General features: G+C 52.1%; 1 protein-coding gene across 2 annotated transcripts in view; it reads left to right on the forward strand.

Annotated features, from left to right (window-relative positions):
* The window catches only part of PDPK1 (3-phosphoinositide dependent protein kinase 1), a 77,764-nt gene extending 57,709 nt beyond the window's left edge, over window positions 1-20,055 (forward strand). For both annotated transcript variants that reach the window (XM_028111945.2, XM_088017278.1), the window contains exons 9-14: window positions 85-181; window positions 1,214-1,387; window positions 4,749-4,966; window positions 12,983-13,040; window positions 13,843-13,995; window positions 14,292-20,055. In XM_028111945.2, the coding sequence (XP_027967746.1) occupies window positions 85-181; window positions 1,214-1,387; window positions 4,749-4,966; window positions 12,983-13,040; window positions 13,843-13,995; window positions 14,292-14,408 (817 nt within the window). In that variant the 3' untranslated portion in view covers window positions 14,409-20,055. The remainder of the gene's footprint in view (window positions 1-84; window positions 182-1,213; window positions 1,388-4,748; window positions 4,967-12,982; window positions 13,041-13,842; window positions 13,996-14,291) is intronic.
* The last annotated feature ends 181 nt before the right edge of the window (window positions 20,056-20,236 follow it).

Consider the following 20,236-nt stretch of genomic DNA (forward strand, 5'->3'; position numbering starts at 1 on the left):
AGACTGCTGGCCCGGGAATTGTAAAGCTCTGTGCTGGGGAGGTTCGTGCACTCTGCCCAAGTGATGGCGTTTCTTGTTTTACAGAAATGAATATCTTATATTTCAGAAGATCATTAAGTTGGAATATGACTTTCCTGAAAAATTCTTCCCTAAGGCAAGAGACCTTGTGGAAAAACTTTTGGTAAATATTCTGAATTGTCTTCTGTAAGATGATCTGACAGCCACACTCTTGAGTCCCTCTGAACTTGTAGTCAGAGCAGCTTTCCTGGAGGCCCCTGTGTTTTAACAGAAGGGTGTCTTAGGGTTGATCATGAGTGTAGGTAGATTTGTGTCATCTGATCACTGTAAGTCCTTTTCAATTTCCAAATGCCCGATTCTTGACTTTAATAAGACAGGAAATCATTGTATCATTTTGCATTTGTTCATTAACATACATAGGATTTTAAGTTACTTGTTGCTGGAGCAACTAGGTGTATTACAGTGGCAGATGGCTCTAAATCCTGCACAGTGACATCTGTGGGTGTCAGCTTTAAGAGTCTGCTGCAGGAAGGTTTTAAAGATCACCCAGGTACTATGGTAGAGGTAAGCGATTCACGCAGCAAAGGTATTTGAGTTTGTGTTTTGCAGCTGCAGTGTCCCTGCCCTGGTGTGCACGGTGCTGGACCTCCCCTTCACTCCCTTTGTCTTGGGGACAGGGTCAGCCCTGTGTTGGCCTGCCTCTCCAGGGCCTGTCCCATCAGCAGGCAGCGTGCTAATGCTTGGTGGGTCTAGGGGCATAAAGCTGAATCTGGGAGGAGACGACTCTGGGGCCCTTTGAGATGAAGCACGGGTGGGAGAACACAGCATTTTGAGTTCTGTCCGTGGTAGCTCGCCATCTAGACAGATTCTTGGTCTCTTTGTTATTAAAGACAGTATGTTTATTTTTTTCTTGTTGTAGGCTTTTTAATTGTGTATTTTAAGAGAACACTTGATGCTATTCATTAAATTTTGAGTTATTTTCACCTGTGCAAGGGGAAGGCTAGGAGCTTGAGAGAGGTAAACGAAGCCCCGGGGGTGACTCTGCTGTCCATGGCACGCCGTGGGATGGGGCGGGACAGGCCCTAGTGCCCTTCTTTGTCTGAGATGAGAAGATTTGAAAAGTTGTACTCACAAAGAACGTTTTTGTCAAATACTTTTCGATCCAAGCACTGACTTGTGTTGACTTCTGTTTCAGGTTTTAGATGCCACGAAGCGATTAGGCTGTGAGGAAATGGGAGGGTACGGACCCCTGCGAGCGCATCCGTTCTTCGAGTCCATCACGTGGGAGAACCTGCAGCATCAGACGCCTCCGAAGCTCACCGCCTACCTGCCAGCCATGTCAGAGGATGACGAGGACTGCTACGGAAACGTAAGCCAGCCAGCATGTGCACACATGTGCGCGCGTGCGGTGTGTCTGTGTGTGTGTGGGGGTGTGCATGCGTGAGTGGTGTTTGTGCATGTGTCTGTTGGGGGGAGCGTGTGCATGCACATGCACGTGTGTGTCAGGAACAGCCCCACAGTGCTATGTGCCACCGTTCCTCGGTGCACAGGGAGTCCTTGCCACGGGCCCTGGGAGCCCAGCTTGTGGACTGCATGGCTGGAGGGGAGGCCAGTATAGACCTATTGGTGGCTGAGCCCTGTGTAGCCACTGGCCGAGTCTCCCCAGTACGGGGGCCAGTGAAGCGTCCGTCTGCCCATCTGCCCCGAGCGCAGATTGCCAGGCTTGGGGGCGGTGAGGGCAGTCTCCTTTTCTTACTGTGGTTAGTTTTCCCTCAGAGGCAGCCTGCCGTTGGGTTGGGGAGACTGGAACCAGTGGGAGCAGCACCCTCCATGCTGTCCCCCTGGGCTTCTGTCTTCTGCTTTTGGCTGGTGCTTTGTAATCGTGCATCTAAAGACATTCTGGAATGCTTCTCATCTTCCAGGAGCCCCGGGTGCTGCTGCTTTGAACTTTTGGGGGACACTGGTCACTGTTAGCTTTTTGTGCCTAGTAGAGGTGGGGTCTTGAGTATACTTTGTTGTTTGAACGTTCCTTATGGAGGATGTGAAGACACGGAAGTGGGCAGAGGGGTACAGTGAGCGGCCGTGCACCCCCCTCACACCACCAGTGACCAGCTTCTTGGCAGTCCTGTGCTCCTCCTCACCCTCCACCACGACCCCCCATGTTTAAATATGATTTCCCATGTTTCTGTTACCATCCACAGTCCGTTCTCTTGGTGTAACTTCTGTCATCATGGCTTATTCTAGCCAATTCCCGTGTATAGAGTGCCACGTTAGTTGACTGGGGAATTTAGATTTTATCTAAAAGTCATCCATAGCTTAGTTAAAATTACTGTTCATATCCTCTCAGAGACCGAGTTTCTTCTGTCTCCTTACTGTTGTAAACAACACATCACCCTTTCATTGTCCTAAAATATCCTTTGTGCCCAGAGTTGAAGGGAGTCGGGTGTGGGTAGCCATCTGAGCTCACTCCTGGCCTGCTTTCCCCACCACAATGGTCTCAGCTGTCGGCAGCCTCCGTGTGTGCGGACTGCTGGGGACCCCACCCCAGGACTCCGTCCCCCGGGCCTGATGTCCTTCTGGAGCCGTGGCCGGTGAAGCAGCTTGCTCGGACTGCCGGCTCTGCAGGGGCCACTCATGCCGTTGTTGACTTGGGGCTCAGCTTCGTGGAGCTGTGTGTGCCTGTGCATGTGTGTTAACATGCACGGTGGAGTGTCTTGGGCAGGCCTTCTGTCTGCTGATTGGTCGCATTCACCTCGCTGCGAACCCTGGCTTCTCAGTACTCAGGTGTGGCCATCTTAGAACCAGCTCCATTGGTTAATGGCTTACTTTCTGTTAGATGGCTCATCCTCAGCTTTGAAAGCTGTGTGGTTTGAAAGCCTTGGGGAGGTATTCAGGCAGCACTCACTGTACCAGACTTTGCATTTGGACAGTGAAGTGAGCCTTGACCTGGGAACGTATTTCATATGGGAGGGGGCACTCCCATTCTGTGGGTGTTGACAGTCTGGCAGGGGCATGTTCTCATCCACGAGGTCCTGAGAGAATCTGGGGTCCTTTTCAGCAGGAAGGAGGCTCCCTCTGGGGGCAAAGAACTGGGAACTGTGTTTGCTCAGGGAATGAAGAGAGCGGGCACTTGGTTCTCTTGTGTGTTCTTAATCTGCTGCGGTGGCTGGTGGTGGTGCTGGTGGTTAGACCCTGGAGGGAGTGTGCCAGGTGTGGCACCCTTGGAAAAAGCCTCCGTGCTGGGGCATCATGGGGAGTTTCCTTAGTGCGCGCCAGCAGGTACCCCCATGCCAGCCAGTGTCACCCCTTGTCACACACTCTTTCTGGGCTTGCATTTGTGCTGTGGGTTGTCCTAGATGCTACCAAGGATCGAAGAGCAGAGAGCTGATAACATCCAGAGCTTTCTGTGGGGCGCGGTGCAGCACCGCCGCCAAGACAGGAGTCGCCCAGATGATGGTGGCGGGAAGCCAACAGCTGAGACAAGAGCAGGGCAGCTACTGTGCTGGGAAAGACATAGAGGACCAGTCCTAATTCGGTGCTAGCTAGTAGGCTGTGGTCTTGGGGGCAGTTCCATGCCTCAGTTTCCCTGTTTTAGAAATGGAAATGTTGGAGACATCCATCTCACTGGCCTTGCAGCTCCTGAGACACCTGGCGGTGGAAGCCTCTGTAAACTTTGGGATGTTGAGGCGGCCTTGGTCCAGGGAGCCCTCACAGAGCAGAAGCAGAGAATGTGCTAGAAGAAGACCTTACTTAGATGAGGGGCAGTAGGAGTGTCCAGCCAGGGTCAGTCCCACCCAGGAGCCAGTGAGGTGGGGCTGAGCCTGCTGTCTTGTGCAGTGTGAGCACCTGGGAGAAGGCCACTCCCGGCAGTGAGTCAGGAGGGTGGGAGCATGGTCTGCAGGTGGGCGGGGGGTGTGCTGTGTCCGGGGCCCACCTTCAAGGGTGGCAGCCAGGGCCTTTCTGGCCACACAGGGGACTTGGGAGGACACGCGGGCTCTGGTCTCAGCCCTTGCTGATGGCTTCTTTTCCCTTGTATTTGGCTGCAGTGGGTGGGGTTCAGGCGTGGGGCCTGCAGCTGTGGGGAGCAGGCCGTCAAGGGCGAGCACTCTTCCTTAGGTCTTTGTTGGGGGCTCTCTGACCCTCTCACCGGCCCCAGGGGTATCTGAGTGCACAGTCTTTGCCTGTTTGGCACTTCTGTAAGTCCGTTTTCGTGTGACCACCGGTTTATAGCTTTCTCCAGAAGAGGCCGCAACTTTTTATCAAGTTGAATTAATACTTGCTGTAGTTAAAAGGGATATATTTTTTAAAAAATTGAACAGTCAAATTGGGACATACAGTGACAACCACAGACTTTTAGAAACGTCAAGCCACAGGGTCAAGGAGGAGGGCTCCTGAGCTTACAGGAGGGTGCTGCTGCACCCAGGAGGCCGTCCGTCCCTCCTCTTCTTTCCTCTGGTTGGGGTAGCCCGGGGCTTGCAGGGGTCAGCCAGTCCCCAGGCCCTGGGTCTCCTCTTCCTGGGAATGAAGGCTGGGGGTCAGCCCATCAGGAGCGGGACCAGACCTGGCAGCACCCAGCCCTGCCTTGGTTCAGGAGCCCGCCATCTGGTGGCAGGAGGAGTCAGAGCGGCCACGGGGGCCTCGAGACCTCCAGGGCGTGAGCTTGCTGGGTCTGGGCTGGGGGCCCAAGGGGAAATCGTTCGTGGCTCTCACTCTTCCCTCTCTCTGCGCAGTACGACAACCTCCTGAGCCAGTTCGGCTGCATGCAGGTGTCCTCGTCCTCCTCCTCCCACTCCCTGTCCGCCTCGGATGCAGGCCTGCCGCAGACGGCGGGCAGCAACATCGAGCAGTATATCCATGACCTGGACACTAATTCTTTTGAACTGGACTTAGAGTTCTCCGAAGATGAGAAGAGGTTGTTACTGGAGAAGCAGGCCAGTGGAAACCCTTGGTAAGAATCCATAGATGTAAGCAGTGCTCCATTTAGAAGAGCAGAGCCGAGTGCGTGGGAGTCGAGCAGCGGGAGACCGAGAGCACAGGCGCCCGCCCTCCATCTCCACTGCCTGCCAAGGCCCCGCGTCACCTCCCACCTCCCTTGCTGCCATTCATGCTCGGGAAACGAGGACCCTCAAAGGGTCCAGCCTGAACTGGGGGTTTGGAGGTGTTGGCCTGGGGATGAGAGGGTTTGAGACCCTCAGGGCTCAATGAGCCAGGCCTTGCCGGCATCTGTGTTCTGACGTGGATGCCCCTAGGTGAGGCATGTGGGGCATTCCAGAGTTTTCACTATTGCAGATCATCTCTTGCATGTAGGTTTTCCCACTTGCCTGGGTGTTTCTGATAAGGGGGAGCCCTGGTTTGGCAGGTGGAGTAAGTGTGAGCACTCGTGAGGATGCAGTGCTTTGTGTCCACGGTGCTGGAGAACCCCCGTCTCCCAGCACTCTTGCCTCTCCTGAAGCACTTTGATGCTCTAAAGATGGGTCATGGTAATTTGCATCTGTATCCTGGTTGAGGCAAACATCATTGGCTGTTTCTATTTATCTTTCGAGGTACTTGGTCTTCTTTGACTATTTTTCTTCTTGTACACTTTCCATCTTTTGGAAATTGACTCTGAGAGCCATGGACGCAAAGAATATTTTTGTTGTATGTTTCACAAACATTTTTTTCAGTTTGTCTTTTCAGTTTTTTTGGTGTGTATTTTTGTATAGAAGTTCTAAATTCTTACAAAGTCAGACGCGTCTGTGTTTTTATTTTCTGTTTTCTGTCTTGGTCATGTTGAGAAGAGTGTGTCTACCCTGACACTTTCTTCATGCATTTTTTTGGTTTCACCTTTCACTTGGGCAGAGGGGAGTCCGGCGCAGGGATGAGCGGGGAGGTGCGTTGGGTTGGCGTGGGCATGGAGGGAGGAGGCAGGCTGGGTGGCGGGCTGGGCTAGGCGGGCCCAGAGGAGTAAGAGGAGGAGGCAGGGTGCAAAGGAGAAGCAGTGGGTGATGAAGCCAGGGTTGCAAACCATTAGAAATTAATTGTCTCCAGTAAAAGTGTAGTTAGACGTCAGCCAACTGGAATAACCTACAGTTCTCGGGAGTTTACCTTTCCTAAAGTGGTGGTGCTTAGGAGTATCATCAGTGTGTACAGAGTAGGGAGGAAGGGGCTTTGGTCAGAACGGTGTGAGCACCACCAGGCCGGGCACTCTGGGTAGGTCTGTGCGCCAAGCTTCCTGGGCCTGCTGTCCTGCAGCCTTGGGGTGACTCCCCAGAAGGCTTGTGTGCCTTTGCTTAGGGCCCCCCCCTGAGGCCCTGCAGCCTGGGTTCTGGGCAGGACTGAGGCCTCTTGCCTTCCCTCCCTTTGTTCCGGCTTCTCATCCCTTCCCTCCAGGTTCAGGCTCTCTGGGCTGGTGATTCTCAAAGCTTGCAGCATCTCTTATCTGGCAGGGCAAGATCTTTGTTCTTACGACAGGGCACTCAGTGTACAGCCCAAGGGGCATGGTAATAATTGTGTAATAGCATTAAGAGGATCCTTGCTTTCTCCCTGTCATTCTCCGAGTGTGTGTAGTACACATCTTCAGAGGCTGCACCCTGGACTGTGATGTTGCTTTGGCAGCTACTGGGCTGTGTGCTTTGTCCTTTTTGAATCGACAGGAGTAGGTTTACAGTATAAATATGTACAGCTTTAGAGATTTAGTGAATTCTCAGTAGTTCTGTGCTCTTAGCTGTCTTCAGTTACACCTGCTATAATCACTGCAACTTGGTGTCATCTGGTAAATCCTTGCTTTGAAATCCTGAAGTTTTCCTTAGGCCTACATGGACACACAACAGAATCTCAGGGCACTTTGCTGACTTGTTTTGCAATAAAATTTAAAGATTTCTGGAAAACATTTCTAAATTTTATCTGAAACTGTCATTGTAGATCTTAATGATATATTTAAAACAAAAGGACATTTATAACATTTTTCATATTGACTCAGAGAGAGATGTGCTTTTTCAGCCCCTAGCAGCCCCACCCACATTCGAGGGCTGTCAGAGCGCTCTCCGATGCGTGTTCCGGAGACACTGGGCGGAACTGTAGATACAGAGCTACAACAGGCCGGGGCTCTCTTCCCCTCATACGTGGGCATGTCAGTGCCTTCCGTCCGTGTCTCTGAACAGAACGATTTTGCGTACTGTTCTGGTGCCGGTGGAACTGCAGCGCCAGAGGCCTGTCATTCAGAGTTGGAATGATAAAGGAATAGCTTGTTGTAAGTGTACATGTGAGGAGCTCTTTCAGAGCCAAACTTCAGAAGCCGCTGTGGAATCTTAGAAGTTACGTTGTCCAGGCTGGGAAAGTGCACTCGACAGCTGGGAGGCCAAGGAGTGTTGGGCCTTCGACATGGCGGAGTGCCTGCCGGGTGACAGTCGGGGTGAGGAGTCCCGGCACTGCCACGGGCCCTGGTGCATCAGCTTGCTGGGCTAAAGAGGCGGCTGTGGACACCAGGAGTGAGTTGGCATCCGTCTGGCCGAGTTATGTTTTTTCTTTATGAGTGGCTAAATCTCGAGATGCTGCTCATATTGCAAGCCTTGAACCAAGTGTGATCTTCAAGTCTCTGAGCCCAAATTCACATATTTAGGAAGAGAAAAGCTAACTGCGGTCCATGCACATGGATGAAAGCTAGAGGATCATTCATGGTTAATTACACTGTGGTGTTGAAAGCTCTAGAAGCTGGAAGTCACAGGCCTTTAGGTCTTTGTGGATGTCCCGCAAGGTATCTGCATTTTCTTGAGCTGAGCAACCTCATCATCCTTCAGCTTCTGGCTGATCACACCCGTTTATTCCCAAGCATTCAGGGTACATGGAAGGCTCAGGAATACTTTTCTCAGTGCCATGCATTCCCTGCACCATCATTGTCACTGGATGCATCCTGGCTAGATTTTCAACATGGATTCAGTGAGTTTAGCCATATTTAATCCACTAGTCCAGTTGGTATGTCCTTTGAGTGTGATGACTTCATAGGCACTTTGAACCACCCTCATATGCACTCCCTTCCAGTTTCCACCGTCACCATCTGTTCCCATTTCTGGATTCAGTTCCTGGGCACAAATGCCTGCCGTGTTCACTCCACACATCTGCTCTTGAGTCGCCATGTTCTCCCAAAGTCCATCCATGGCAGCTGCTGGGATAAGTGCCAAGTGTTTCAGCCGTAAGATAGTGAAATCTAACAGAATCCAGATTACACCCACTTGGAATCACACAGTGCTTGCGTAGTCCCCTTAGTTACATATGTGAGACGTCCCGTGGGTTGAAAATCACAGTCACAGCACCACCAGGACTGTACTGGACTATCTGAGGGATGGTGAATTGGAAGACACTGACATTCCTCTGCATCAGACTGAGCCGGCTCTCTCCCTCCTGCTGGGGGGCCCCTGCAGTTACCACCCCAATGCTAGAGTCGGCGGTCATAGAGTAGTCTTCATGCACCGTAGTTTTAGCTGTCTGAAGACACAAGCTCCCATGTTGCAGACCCATCATTTCTCTTTTGAGTTTATCTTCCAAAACATCCACAAGGGCAAGTTCATCAGCCAGAGAGTTTCCCAGAATGCTTATGGCACACACCATACCAACTTGTCTGGCAACCACCGGAGTGATCTTACCATTTGGGAAGGTTGCCTCTTCTGCAGTTGCAGTCAGTTTCTCCGTCAGACTCGCATGAAGAACAGTTGTCAGCTGCGTGCATGCCTCCTCAGGCTCAGGGCAGGGTCTGCCTTGAGTCCTGCCTTGGAATCTCACTGCTTGTTCTGGAACAGATGCGTTGTTGACCTGGGCACCCGTGCTGCAGGAGCAGTGGCGGGCACAGCCTCGGGGGACAGGTCAAGAGTCCAGGCTGTGGCACCAGGCGGTGCGCGAGCACCGCGGCTTTCTGTGCACGCCCGGGAAGAAAAGAAACCAGGCTCACTTGGGACTAGTTGTCAAAAATTACTGGTTTTATTAGTAGTCTGAATGAAATGGGAAGTGTGCAGGAAGTATCTCTGCTGCCAAGCCAAGAGTGAATTCTCTCAAGCAAAGCAGTGGTGTTGGGAGCATGGTCAGCTTCTCTTTGCATGCGAGACCGTTTTCACTACAGTGTTTTCCTGGCAAACTGGGGTTATTCAGACTTGGCCGTTGGGCCATTTTTTTCTGGAAAAGGAGTGGAATGAGCCTGTCCTTTAAGACAAACAACTGCCAGTATTTGTTACCAGTCATAAAATCGATATTAGGATTTGGGGAACCTTTATCCCTCTCTGTGAGTTTGACATCTTCCCAGGACTTAAAGACTTGAGAGAGGTCGTGATGGTAATGAGTTGATTGGCTGATACCGTGGGAGGTAATTTGTCAGTTTGGGACGATTTCCATGACTCGGTAAACCACCGTTTTCCAGGTGGGTGCTGGGGGCAGAGCTGTTCAAAGTGCCAGGTACACCGATGAGTTCTAGTGTCTCTAGAGTGTGAGAGAGCCGTCGTGGGACTCCGACTCCAGGTGGCAACAAACCTTGAAGGAACTCCGCTTGTTGAATTTGGGTGCATTATCAAAGAAGAATGCCCGTCGTCATCTGAAGAGGCTTTTAAAGGCACTCCTTCCTGTTCCAGCTACTTGACTCAGTGAGGCTGAGTCCTTCGTGTGCTCCAGCGTGCATAGTGGGGCACAGCCCAGTGAAGGCTGGGGCAGATGGGGGGGTCACCCAGCCATCTTCTCCAAAGCCAGATACTAAGGAGATATGCAAAATGTACAGTGGGGTCATGCTTCCCATGAATTGTCTTTATTTTGGAAAAAAGTTACTCTTGAATAAAAATGTTATTTATATTAGTATGTGATGGTTTTATTTGTGGTTTTTAATGAATTAAGTATTTAAAAATGTCTCCGTTTTAATTTCTCCTACCTAAATATCAATGTGTAACCCCAATAAAGGAAATTTCTTTGGGATCTTCCGTCAAGTTTGAGGGTGTAAAGGGGTCCCCAGAACTGGCGTTTTAGAGCAAACTGGTCACTTGTTCTTCCATCCCCTGGGTCAAAGCCCAGTGTGGAGAGCCTTCCTGAGGTGGTCAGAAGAGCCACCTCGGGGTTCTGGCCGGCTCGCTCGGCTTCCCTGGGAGTGACTGTGCCCTGAAGTGGCTCAGACTTGCTTGTGGCCTCAGGCTTGCATCTTCCAAGATGACCTTCTTGGGGCCTGGGCGTTGCTAGAGGGATAGGGTGAGGAGGAGAGAACCCTGGCTTTGGAATCAGGAGGAAGGAGTACCTCGACAGCATCCCCCCCTAGCGAAACAACCATGGGCAAGCCTGCATGGACGTCGGCACAGAGCCAGTGGTGAGCGTCACTGTATGGTCAGCACGATCTGCTGACCACACTCTTCAGAGTCTCTGACTCGGGTCTGGCTTCAGCTACGAGTCTGCAGATGGCATCCACCACTTGCCAGCGAGGAAAATGCACCTCGTGCACAGGGCAGGGGGTGCATTTTCAGGGGAGTGGAAATTGACTTTTTGAAGTAAAAATGATTCCTTTAATAAGTGCTTAAACTTTCCAAGGTAGCTCACTAGCAGCCTGTTGTGAGCTAACTGGCAAACGCACTGCACGATTGCATTGTAGCATTTGTGCTAATAATGGAGCTTTGGAGCCTCTCTGCGTCCTGCCTCGGGGTTGTTTCACCCCAGCCACTGGATCGAGTCAGGAGCCCGCATTGGCTGTCAACACCTGGGAGGAGTGCGAAAGGCGGGGGCTGCGCTTGTGCGCGTGTGACAGGGCCCGAGAGCGTGCTGGTCCACGTAGTCAGGCTGGGCTCTGTCAGTGGGGTCCTCACAGCAGGGGTGAGGAAGGGGCTTGCCTGCTTCCCTGCAGTACCAGAATGTTCTGTTGCTGAGCCATTGCTGTGGTTTTGGTTTCACTGTAATACTGTTGTGGACATCTGTGCTTCTAATCTTCATTTTTCTTTACCTCCTGAGGGTAAATGGCTGGGAGTGGGATTACGTCTCAATACATCATTTCCAAATTGCTTTTAAGCGAGTTTCAAGTTCAGGACCACAGGTTCCCGTGCTGAGCAGGTGCTCACACACACACCAGGGCAACCCCAGTAGGGCATCCAGGAAGGGCAGCTAGCTCAGTTTTGTTTACTTAGAGCCATTGAAAATTTTGGGGCCGCGCCCTCTTTGGGGAATTGCTAGTTCGTATCCTTTGTTCTCTCTCTCTCTCTCTCTCTCTCTTTTTTTTTTTAGCTTTAAGCTTTTCCTGTTGCTTTGCATGTGTTCTGCAGAGTGATGTTGACCCTGTGGGCCATATTTACTGAAGACCTCTCCAGCCTGTCTCCTGGTTCACCATGGTGGTTCTGTAGTTGGAGGTGCTTTTGTCCCCCCGTGGTCCTGACTGCTGCTTAGACAGGAACTCCTACCCCCTCTCCTAGCTCTGCCCTGGCAGTGGGGTTGGGCTGCTTTGAGGCTGCCGGCGAACTGGACTCAGTGTCAACTGTCCTCAAGGAAAATCTTCCATAGTTTCTCAAGCTCAGGGAAAACCAGAATCTCTTGTTCGATTAATATTTTATTCGGTGTCTCCTGTCACCACGTGAAGCTGCAAAGATACTGTGAGACCTGTCAGGCTTCCCTGGTGCTGTGGCACCATCAGCCCAGCGCCCCGGGGGTCTGGCTACCTCCCCCCACCCCCGACTCCCCACACCCATTACAGTTAATTCAAGTCTTCTCCTTATGGTTAGTTTGTGGTTCTTTACTACACATCCAGTTCTTCTACATTAGGGTCTGTTGGTTAGAAGAGGCTTTCTGTTTGATCTGTTTCTGCACTGCAGATCATTCTATCTGCTTTTCAAAAATATCCTGAATTTTTTTCCTCTTTGTTTCAAGGCTTGGTTTTGTTTGTTTGTTTGGTTTTTAAGTACCTCTGAGAGGGAGGTGTTGTACTTTTCCTCATACAGCACTGTTTTCGTTAAAATTCCTTTTAGTTTTCAGAATCCACCTGCGGCTATGTCCACTCACATGTAGGCTGGGTCCTTGGGAATGGGTCCTCTGTGAGCTCTGGAGCCGGCCTGGGTCTGGTTGGGTTAGCATGGGCAGACCTCGGGGCCAGGTGAGCTGGGTGGGAAAACATGGTTCTGCCAGCTTGGCCAGTTGTCTTGCACGCACTGGGTCTTGTGTGGGTGCACTCAGATACTAAAGTGGTAATAAAACAGTCACTGTTGGAGGTGACAGTTGTCTTAGGCCTTTCCAAATAAAAAATACTGTGTTCTACAGTAGATCTTCAGATCAGGAATTGCAGTAAAGTCAGAACATAAACCGGCAACTATTCACTTTAACCAAAAGCAAGAACCCGTAGACATTAAAACAACCTTTTTTATCCTCCTTGGAATCAAAGTGAACTATACTTGCTAAGAATGCACATTAAGTCAAAGTTGTGTTCCTAGCTTTCTCTTCCAAACTCCTGCCATATTTGAGTAGGAGTGCTGTGTTACTATGGTAGAAACACCAGAGAAGATGTTCTCAGACCGTGTCCGGCATGGGTCTTTCCAGGATCTGTGATTCTCAGCTGCTCGGTGGTTTCTGAGCATTGGATTGGGAGGCCCAGCTTGGGGAGGTAGTGCGTGGCCAGCAGTCTGTGTCCTGGGGCTGACTCTTGGAAGCCTCCACCCTTTCAGGGGCTCTGTGTTCACCCCAGCTTTGTTCACATGAAGGAGGACTGGCGTCCCCTCGCCACCACCTTTGTGCTGCCAAGCCAGAGGTAGCAGCAGGCAACGGTGCTGGTCCGCACACCCCGACCGAAAGCTGTCAAGCAGTGGGCACCTGCGTGCGCCCTCTCTGACACTTGGGGCCTCCTGAGTTCCTGGAGCGAGTTGGGGCCGTGACGAGAGAGGCTTGGGCAAGGCACGCAGATGCCCTCAGCAAGTTCGTTTTGAGTGGAGGAGCTTGGGGAGAATTTCTGTCCCTGACTCGACGTGAGCGTCTCATTCTTGTTTCCTTCTTTTTATAGGCACCAGTTTGTAGAAAATAACCTAATACTAAAGATGGGTCCCGTAGATAAGCGGAAGGTAAGTCGGACTCTCGCTGCATCTCCCCAAGGGTCTGTCACCCCTCAGCCGCGTCAGGGTCTGGCCTTTTGCCACGGGCTCTGGCTGATCCTTGCTGTGCATGTGTCCTTGGTCTTGGTTCCCTTTCTCGGAAAGATCATTTCTAGATTTGACGGCTAAGGAAGACTTGAGCCACTCGGGGGAAGCTGTTTGAAACCACACAGGAAGGCTGTGGTAAAATAGACAGTCTCTCGTTTCTGGCTTGGGGTTTTGATACCCTATCAAGTTGTCTCTTAGTTCATTAGAATTGTTTTTGAAATTTTTTATTTGTTTCATGGATTGTGTCAAAAATACCAGACTCCACAAACAGTCTGCCGACATGGGCCCTTCTGAGTTCAGGCCCCAGGCCTCTGTTCCTGGCCGTGCTGCACACGCCGCCCTGGTCAGTGCCAGCAGTGGGGAGGCCCCCCCTCCCCTCATGGAGCAGAGAGCATGAGGGGCGCCCTGATTGTCCCTGGCAGGCTGGGTGGAGCAAGGCTTGGGTTTGCCTGCCGGTGCTGCCGCTCCCTCATGTGGCAACAGGAGGGAGACACGCCCAAGTGGGGCCATTGGAATCCAGCTCACAGAGGCCGGGCAGGCTGGGTGCTTCATTCCGCCTGTCCCTCTCTGACCTGAGAGGCCAGGTCCCAGGCGAGCAGACAGGGGGCTGGCGCTGGTCCTGAGCCCCGGGCTGCTGTGATGGCCAAGCCTCTGAGGCCACGATAGGTGCTGCTGACTCCCACTTCTGAGCCCTGACCAGCAGGGTCTTCTCGTTTTGCATCAGGGTTTGTTTGCACGACGACGACAGTTACTGCTTACAGAAGGGCCACACTTGTATTACGTGGATCCTGTCAACAAAGTCCTGAAAGGCGAAATTCCATGGTCACAAGAACTCCGACCGGAGGCCAAGAATTTTAAAACCTTCTTCGTGCACACGGTGAGTTTGTCTGTACAGGTTCTCTGCAGGGCAGTTGTCTCCCCCTCTTCTCGTGTCCTGGGGCCCCACGCTCCCAGCTCAGCCCCGAGCTGGGCCCCCAGGCCCCTGTGCTTGTCTGTCAGGGTGGGGGTGACCTAAGGGAACTGTAGGTCCTTGCCTGCATGTGTGATGTCTGCACATATGCGCAGGGAAAACCCACATGCTCGTGTGCCTCCAGAGGTACCCTCGGGGGCTGCAGTAGGGTGCTGCTCTCGGCGGGACCCCTCAGCATCGTTAAACGGTTTCTGTCTCCACAGCCGAACAGGACGTATTACCTGATGGACCCGAGTGGGAATGCTCACAAATGGTGCAAAAAGATCCAGGAAGTGTGGAGACACAGATACCAGAGCCACCCAGATGCTGCTGTGCAGTGACAGGTCTGCGGCTGCCACAGTCGCTGCCAGGACACTTGCCCCAGCGCGGCTCGCCGCCCTCCGGGACGCTTCCAGACCACCTGCCAGCCATCTCAAGGGGGACGCAGACGGCGGAACCTTGCAGCTTTTTTATTTAAAAGAAAAGAAGAAAAAAATACCCAACCACACAAAGAACAAAACCAATAACAAAAAGGAATTCAGGGTCGCTTTGCTTGCTCTCTGTGCTCTGTGGAGGCTCCCCAAGCTCTCTTTGCCTTGGGGACCCAGCGCCGTGCACGTCCACCTGATTCCCGCCCGGGCGAGTGGAACAGGCTCGGGTCACCAGCTCTGCATCACATGCCCTGGTCATGCACCGGCCGGTCCTCCTGTGGCCGAGGGGATGGGGTGTGTGTCTGGGCTCTTCCTGCCCCTAGGTCATCACAGAACCCGTCGGCAGGGAGCCCCATGCACGCCTCTGCCAGGGTGACTTTGATCTCTGGCGGGTGGGAGGGTTCTTGGCTTTGGTCTGTGTGCTTCTTTTCTTGTGTCCCTTACTTGATGCCCCTTTGCCCTGCCAGGGCCCCTGCTTGCCTTCTTGCATCGCTCTGGCTGTGAGCACTCCATGGCTTGTGTTCATTGGGCAGGCTCCAGGCGGGGAGACGTGGAGTGGGCTGTCGGGGTGCGCTGCGGAGCCGCTGCTGAGGTTGGAGGGTGCCAGCAGGCCGTTCGCATTGAACATCCCTCTGAGCGGGGTTGGCCCTGTGGAGCTCGAAAGAAGCACGGGTCTGGAAAGAGCACTGTGAGAAGTGGGCGCCCAATTGCGCCAGGAGACAGGGAAGGCTGTGCCCCACTCCGGGCGAGGCCAGGGCATCAGGGCAGACTGGGCCTGGCGTCCCCCACGTGGAGGAGTGCTGCCTGATGAGCCCCTCCTGAGAGTTTGGTCCGAGGGTAGAACATGCAGGCAAACCGGTGCGGTTTGCTAGGGCTGAGGGTCTCTGGGCACCAGCGGTCAACCCGCTGTGACACACACCCCTTTTGTGGTGAGGGAACGTTCCTGTAGCCTGACTCCCCAGCACATTCACATCTCCACAGTGAAAGTCTGAAAACCTTCTCATGCTGCCAGGTCATTTATCCCCATCAAGTCGTGGACCTTGCCGGGAAAAAATGTTGCTCACCTTGCATGAGGGGTAGGAACACCACACTGCAGTCTGAGCACCCAGCCTGCTTGCCCCCGTGCTTTCAGCCTGCCTGCCTTTCTCTTTTCAGAGGCAGCACAGTGCTGCATACCTACTGCAGGGGGTCCAAGATTTGCTGGTCCTTTGATTTCTTTGCTGCTGCTCTCTGGACAGAGAAAGCAGGTGCACCTGGGGGTGCTCAGAGCTCCTCTCCCTACCCAGGTTGTCTCTTGAGGGCAGTCCACAGCCCCAGGTGGGGGGTGGGGCGGGTGGAGGCACTGCTGCCTGCAGGCTGCTCACAGACTCATCTCTGTCCCCAGGGGATGAACAACTTTGCCGTTTCCTGGAGACTTTCACGAAAGCACCAGCAGAAGGCTCACACAGGAGAGGTCCCCCCTGACCACTCTGCCCCCATCTCCTATCTCGAACAAACCATCTGTCACCCCGTGTTTACGAGTGGTCCAAATCGAGAGAAAAGATGTCTTTCTCAAACGTGTTTAGTGTTAAGAGTGGCCCTTGTGTCTGCCTGGTGAGGGGAGGGTGGCTGTGGAGCTGACCCCGCTGGGCCATGCGCAGGGGGGCGGATGGGAGCGGAAGTGGGGCGGGGAGTGCCAGCGGCTTCCTGTTGGGTCTTGTGCACTGCTCTGTGAGAGCTGTGCGTGCATGAGTGAGCGAGGGTGCATGTGTGTGCCCACGCCCGTGTGGGTGCCAAGCTGTGGGGGGCGTGCCTGCCCTTGGGGCACCCAGGGGAGCGGGATGCTGCCCGGGGCCAGGGTCATAGGTCACGTTCCCCTCTTCCTCCCCGCTGTTGAAGAGGCTTGCCTGTGTTCACCTGCTTTTCAAAAACTAAGTCTCTCTGGGCCTTCAGGAATGTCACTTCCAGCTTATTCCCCATGTTGATCATTTACCTTTGTTAGGACACCCGCGTCTGTGGGCGTGCCATTCGGAGAGTCGGGGGCTGCTCTTGCACAGTGTTCTTCCTTGGGTCTGGTTATGGGGAAACGAGCAGGGCTGGCGTTTGGCTCTAACAAGAGCGCCCGGCTGGGCTGCTCCAGGAGAGAGACAGCGTCCGCTGCATTCCTCTCTGGACAGCGCCACTACCCCCTGGGCTTCACCCACCAGCTCCATCGTAACCTCCGGAACCAGAGAATGAGGGGTTCAGGGTTCAGCTCGCAGCTGACAGAATTGAAGTGACTGCCCTTGCCTGAGCCAGTGACAGCTGAGCCCTTCTCCCTTCACCACCTTTCTCCTCTCAGAGCCTTCTCTCCCCCCCCCCCCTTTTTTAAGGCACGTACATGTTCTTCTCCTACCCTGTGCTTGTCCGTGTTGGCTTTCGTTGTATGCAGCTTGTCCTTAGAGTGCCTGTCCCCGGTGTAGGTGCCTTGCATTCTAAGATGTGGGCATGGCTGTCAATCGAGTATGTACCAGACATACATGGAAGTACAGGTGATTCATCCACACTGAGAAAGAAAGTGCCCTGTTGATTAGATTCAGGAGCCATGTGTCTTAGTGAGGGCCAGGAGAAGTTTCAGTGCCAACCACATGGCAGGCAAGCAGAGCCGGTCCCCCACCATGTGGCCTCGCAGGGCATGGAGGGGAGGGGGTGGGGCTGTGGCCTCCAGAGGCTCAGGTGGCCCACTGTGCCTTGCCTCTCTCTGGGAACTCCAGGAAGCCAGGTTTGGGTGGGGCTATTTCCTTCCCTCTTTTCTGTGGACCTGACCAGGACAGTGGGCGATGGGTCGTGTAGCAGGTGGCCCCGTGGGGTGCACAAAGGCATTGCACCTGCTGTTCTGAACCTTGGCTCTGAGGAGTGTGTTACAGACCTGCTTTGCGGGAGATTCCTCTCTGGGCTGTTCGGAGCTGGTGGGCCCCGCACCTTCTCCAGGCCCCTACTGCCGCCCTGTGGTATTTGTGGCCGAGGCCTATAGGCATTGCAGGAATCGGCCCCGTGGCACAGACTCACCCAGGGCCAGGTGCCAGCCCAGGGGCTCAAGGTGGTTCTGTGCTTTCTCAAACATTTGCTTTCTGAGAACATCAGCTGTAGGCTTACCACCCAGAAGAGACCACTGTGAACATTTTGGTGTATAGCCCCCCCACCCCCCATGCACACATTTGTTTGCTTTTTAAACTGAAGTGGGAACATGAAACACACTGTTCTGCATCTGGCTTGTTTCACTTGATAATTTATCTTAGGCATTTTTCCACGTCATGAACAATGATTAAAAACATTGTTTTTAGTGATTGTAGAGCTTAATATGGTTATCATTTTTATCATAACTTATCTGACCATTTTCCTGTTACAAAACATTTAGATGGTTTCTGGTTTTTCACTATTTAAATAATGCTGTGATGAATACCCTCATAAATCTTTGATTTTGACTCTGATCGCCCCCCACCCTCGGTTCCTAGAAGTAGTGTTTTGGGGTCACAAAGAGTTTGTTTTAAAGGTTGTATTAGTCTCTTCCTCTGTCTTGATCTGAGGCTTAGATGCTCAGAGTTCCAGCACACAACCTCCTCAGTTGTCCTACAGATTCTGGACAAATCAGTTTCTGCTAAGGTGTGTGTTCCAAAGAACGTTTTAATAAGACCACTTCCCCCCCCCCCCACAATGCTAAAATGATATCATTTATTGCAGTCCTTTTGTGACACATTTTTCCAAAAGTGCATTTCCTTATTTTCATTGACAGAATCTGGTGATGCTTGCATGTTAGTTACCTTCCCATCCCTGCTGCTGTGGCTTTCACCTGCTTGGTGATACTTTCAGAAGCTCGTACTTTGTGTCCACAATGGTACTGAATTTGCATCTGCACAGGCTTAAGAGATAAAAAGTGTTGAACTGACCTTGCCACATGCATAGTAGATGATTTGTAATTAAGTGTGTAGACTCCGAAAATACATTGGGCCATTTGGAATCAGTAAAAGAGCAAAATCTTACTTGAGAAGGAGACCACGTAGGCAGTTGGGTTTAACATAAGGTTATTTGCCCCCATGCTCTTCAAATGGTGGCACTCAGTAGGAAAGTCTTATCAGTTAGTAGAGCGCAGTGGCCAGGCCTTTTCACTGTAGAGGGTGATTGTCCTGGCCCACATGGCTTTCGGGACTCCTCCCCTGTCCTCCCTCACGGTGTTGCAGGTTGTCTGGCTGTCTTCAAACCTAGAACACCCAATTTGGTTTCATTCCTAATTTCTCCACTTTAGTTTGGGGTCCATTGATTCTGAGAGGAGAGGTGCGTGAGAGATTTTTTAGGTGCTGTGCTCAGTGTCACTTGAGTCTGCCAGAGATTTTTCGCTGGATTGTGCAGAATTGGACTTACTGTCCTCCTCTGACACCCCAGGTCCCCTGTCCCCTGTCCGGTCCACAGACTGAGGGTGCTCACTCCCCAGACCGCGGAGGCTGCAGCCGCTTGCCAGAATAGGATGCAGGTACTATCCTTAGAGATGTCGCCCTGTACATTTTTCCACATTGTTTTCATCCAAAGCTCACATGAGCTGACGGTGACTCAGGTGGGTGTGGCCCTTCCCACTTAGGGCAGCCTATACTGGCAAGTGCCCCAAATCAGGGCAGGAGTCTTCCAGAGCATCTGAGGGGGGGCAGGCTGCTGGCCCAAAGTTGCGGAGTTGCAAATCAGGCTGCCTGTGGAGAACTGGTCTGGGGAAGGAGCTGTTCAGCCAAGAGCAGTTTTATCTGTAGCTCAGCTGTGATGGGCAACTGAACTAGCCTACATGTATACCTGAATTTTCTCCAGAACCCACTTCAGTGTGAAGAGACACCAAACTTCGCATACAGAGAACTTTTTACAAAAGGCAGACCTTTTTTTAGCGTGTGATCCACCCTAGTCCCAACCAGTCTGGCAGAATGACTTATGAATAGGGGTCGTTTTGCTGTTGAAAAGCCTCTCCTTATCCGAAGTTCGATTGGACATTGACAAAAATAAATTTTTGCATTATTTAGAACTGCTGTAGCTGTTCCATAACGCAAAATCGGATGAATCAATAGTATGTTAGCTGTCTTTCAGGTTGGTGGCAGTCAGAACGTGTAAAATTCTCTACCTGGTCTGTAGCTGTAACTGTGATGTACAGGCAAAGCAAAAATTTAAAACTTATGAAAACAAATAATGCAATGATATTAGGATATACACTTTTGTATTTTTATTCTTATATAAGGTTATTTGCTGGCTATTGTTGGCCTCTAGTTCAGTCTGTGTTATTTAAAATCTAATATATGAATTATTTGGATTGAATTCATGTTCGGGGCCACGTTGTTGTATGTATTGATGTACAGCCTTGAATGTGAATAATTATTGTAAACTATATTTTACAACTTTTTTTCTGGCTTTATTATATAAATTTTCTATTTGGTCAATGATTTAATCATAATTTAATGAATCTGTTTCTTCTCTTTTTTTCAAATATTTGTGCTTTAGATGTAGTTACTGGATGATGAATTTTCCACGTACGCTCGGTAGTCTTGTAATAAAAAGCATGTAGAGTGTAGACGCTCGCTGGCCTAACTCTTCTTTGACCGGGGGCGTGGGTCGGGCTCGGTGGCCACTTGCATTCCGGGCCCGGAACCCAGAGTCCGTGCGCCGCACGCGCGGGGCGGAGTGGGGGCGGAGGCCGGCGAGGCCCTCGAGCCCGACGCCCGGCTCCTGGCGGAAGGGGGCTCGGCCGGCCG

This window comes from Eumetopias jubatus, unplaced genomic scaffold (assembly GCF_037043125.1).
Source record: "Eumetopias jubatus isolate StellerSeaLion01/CBP00866 unplaced genomic scaffold, mEumJub1_p1.0 scaffold_12, whole genome shotgun sequence".
Classification (NCBI taxonomy): domain Eukaryota; kingdom Metazoa; phylum Chordata; class Mammalia; order Carnivora; family Otariidae; genus Eumetopias; species Eumetopias jubatus.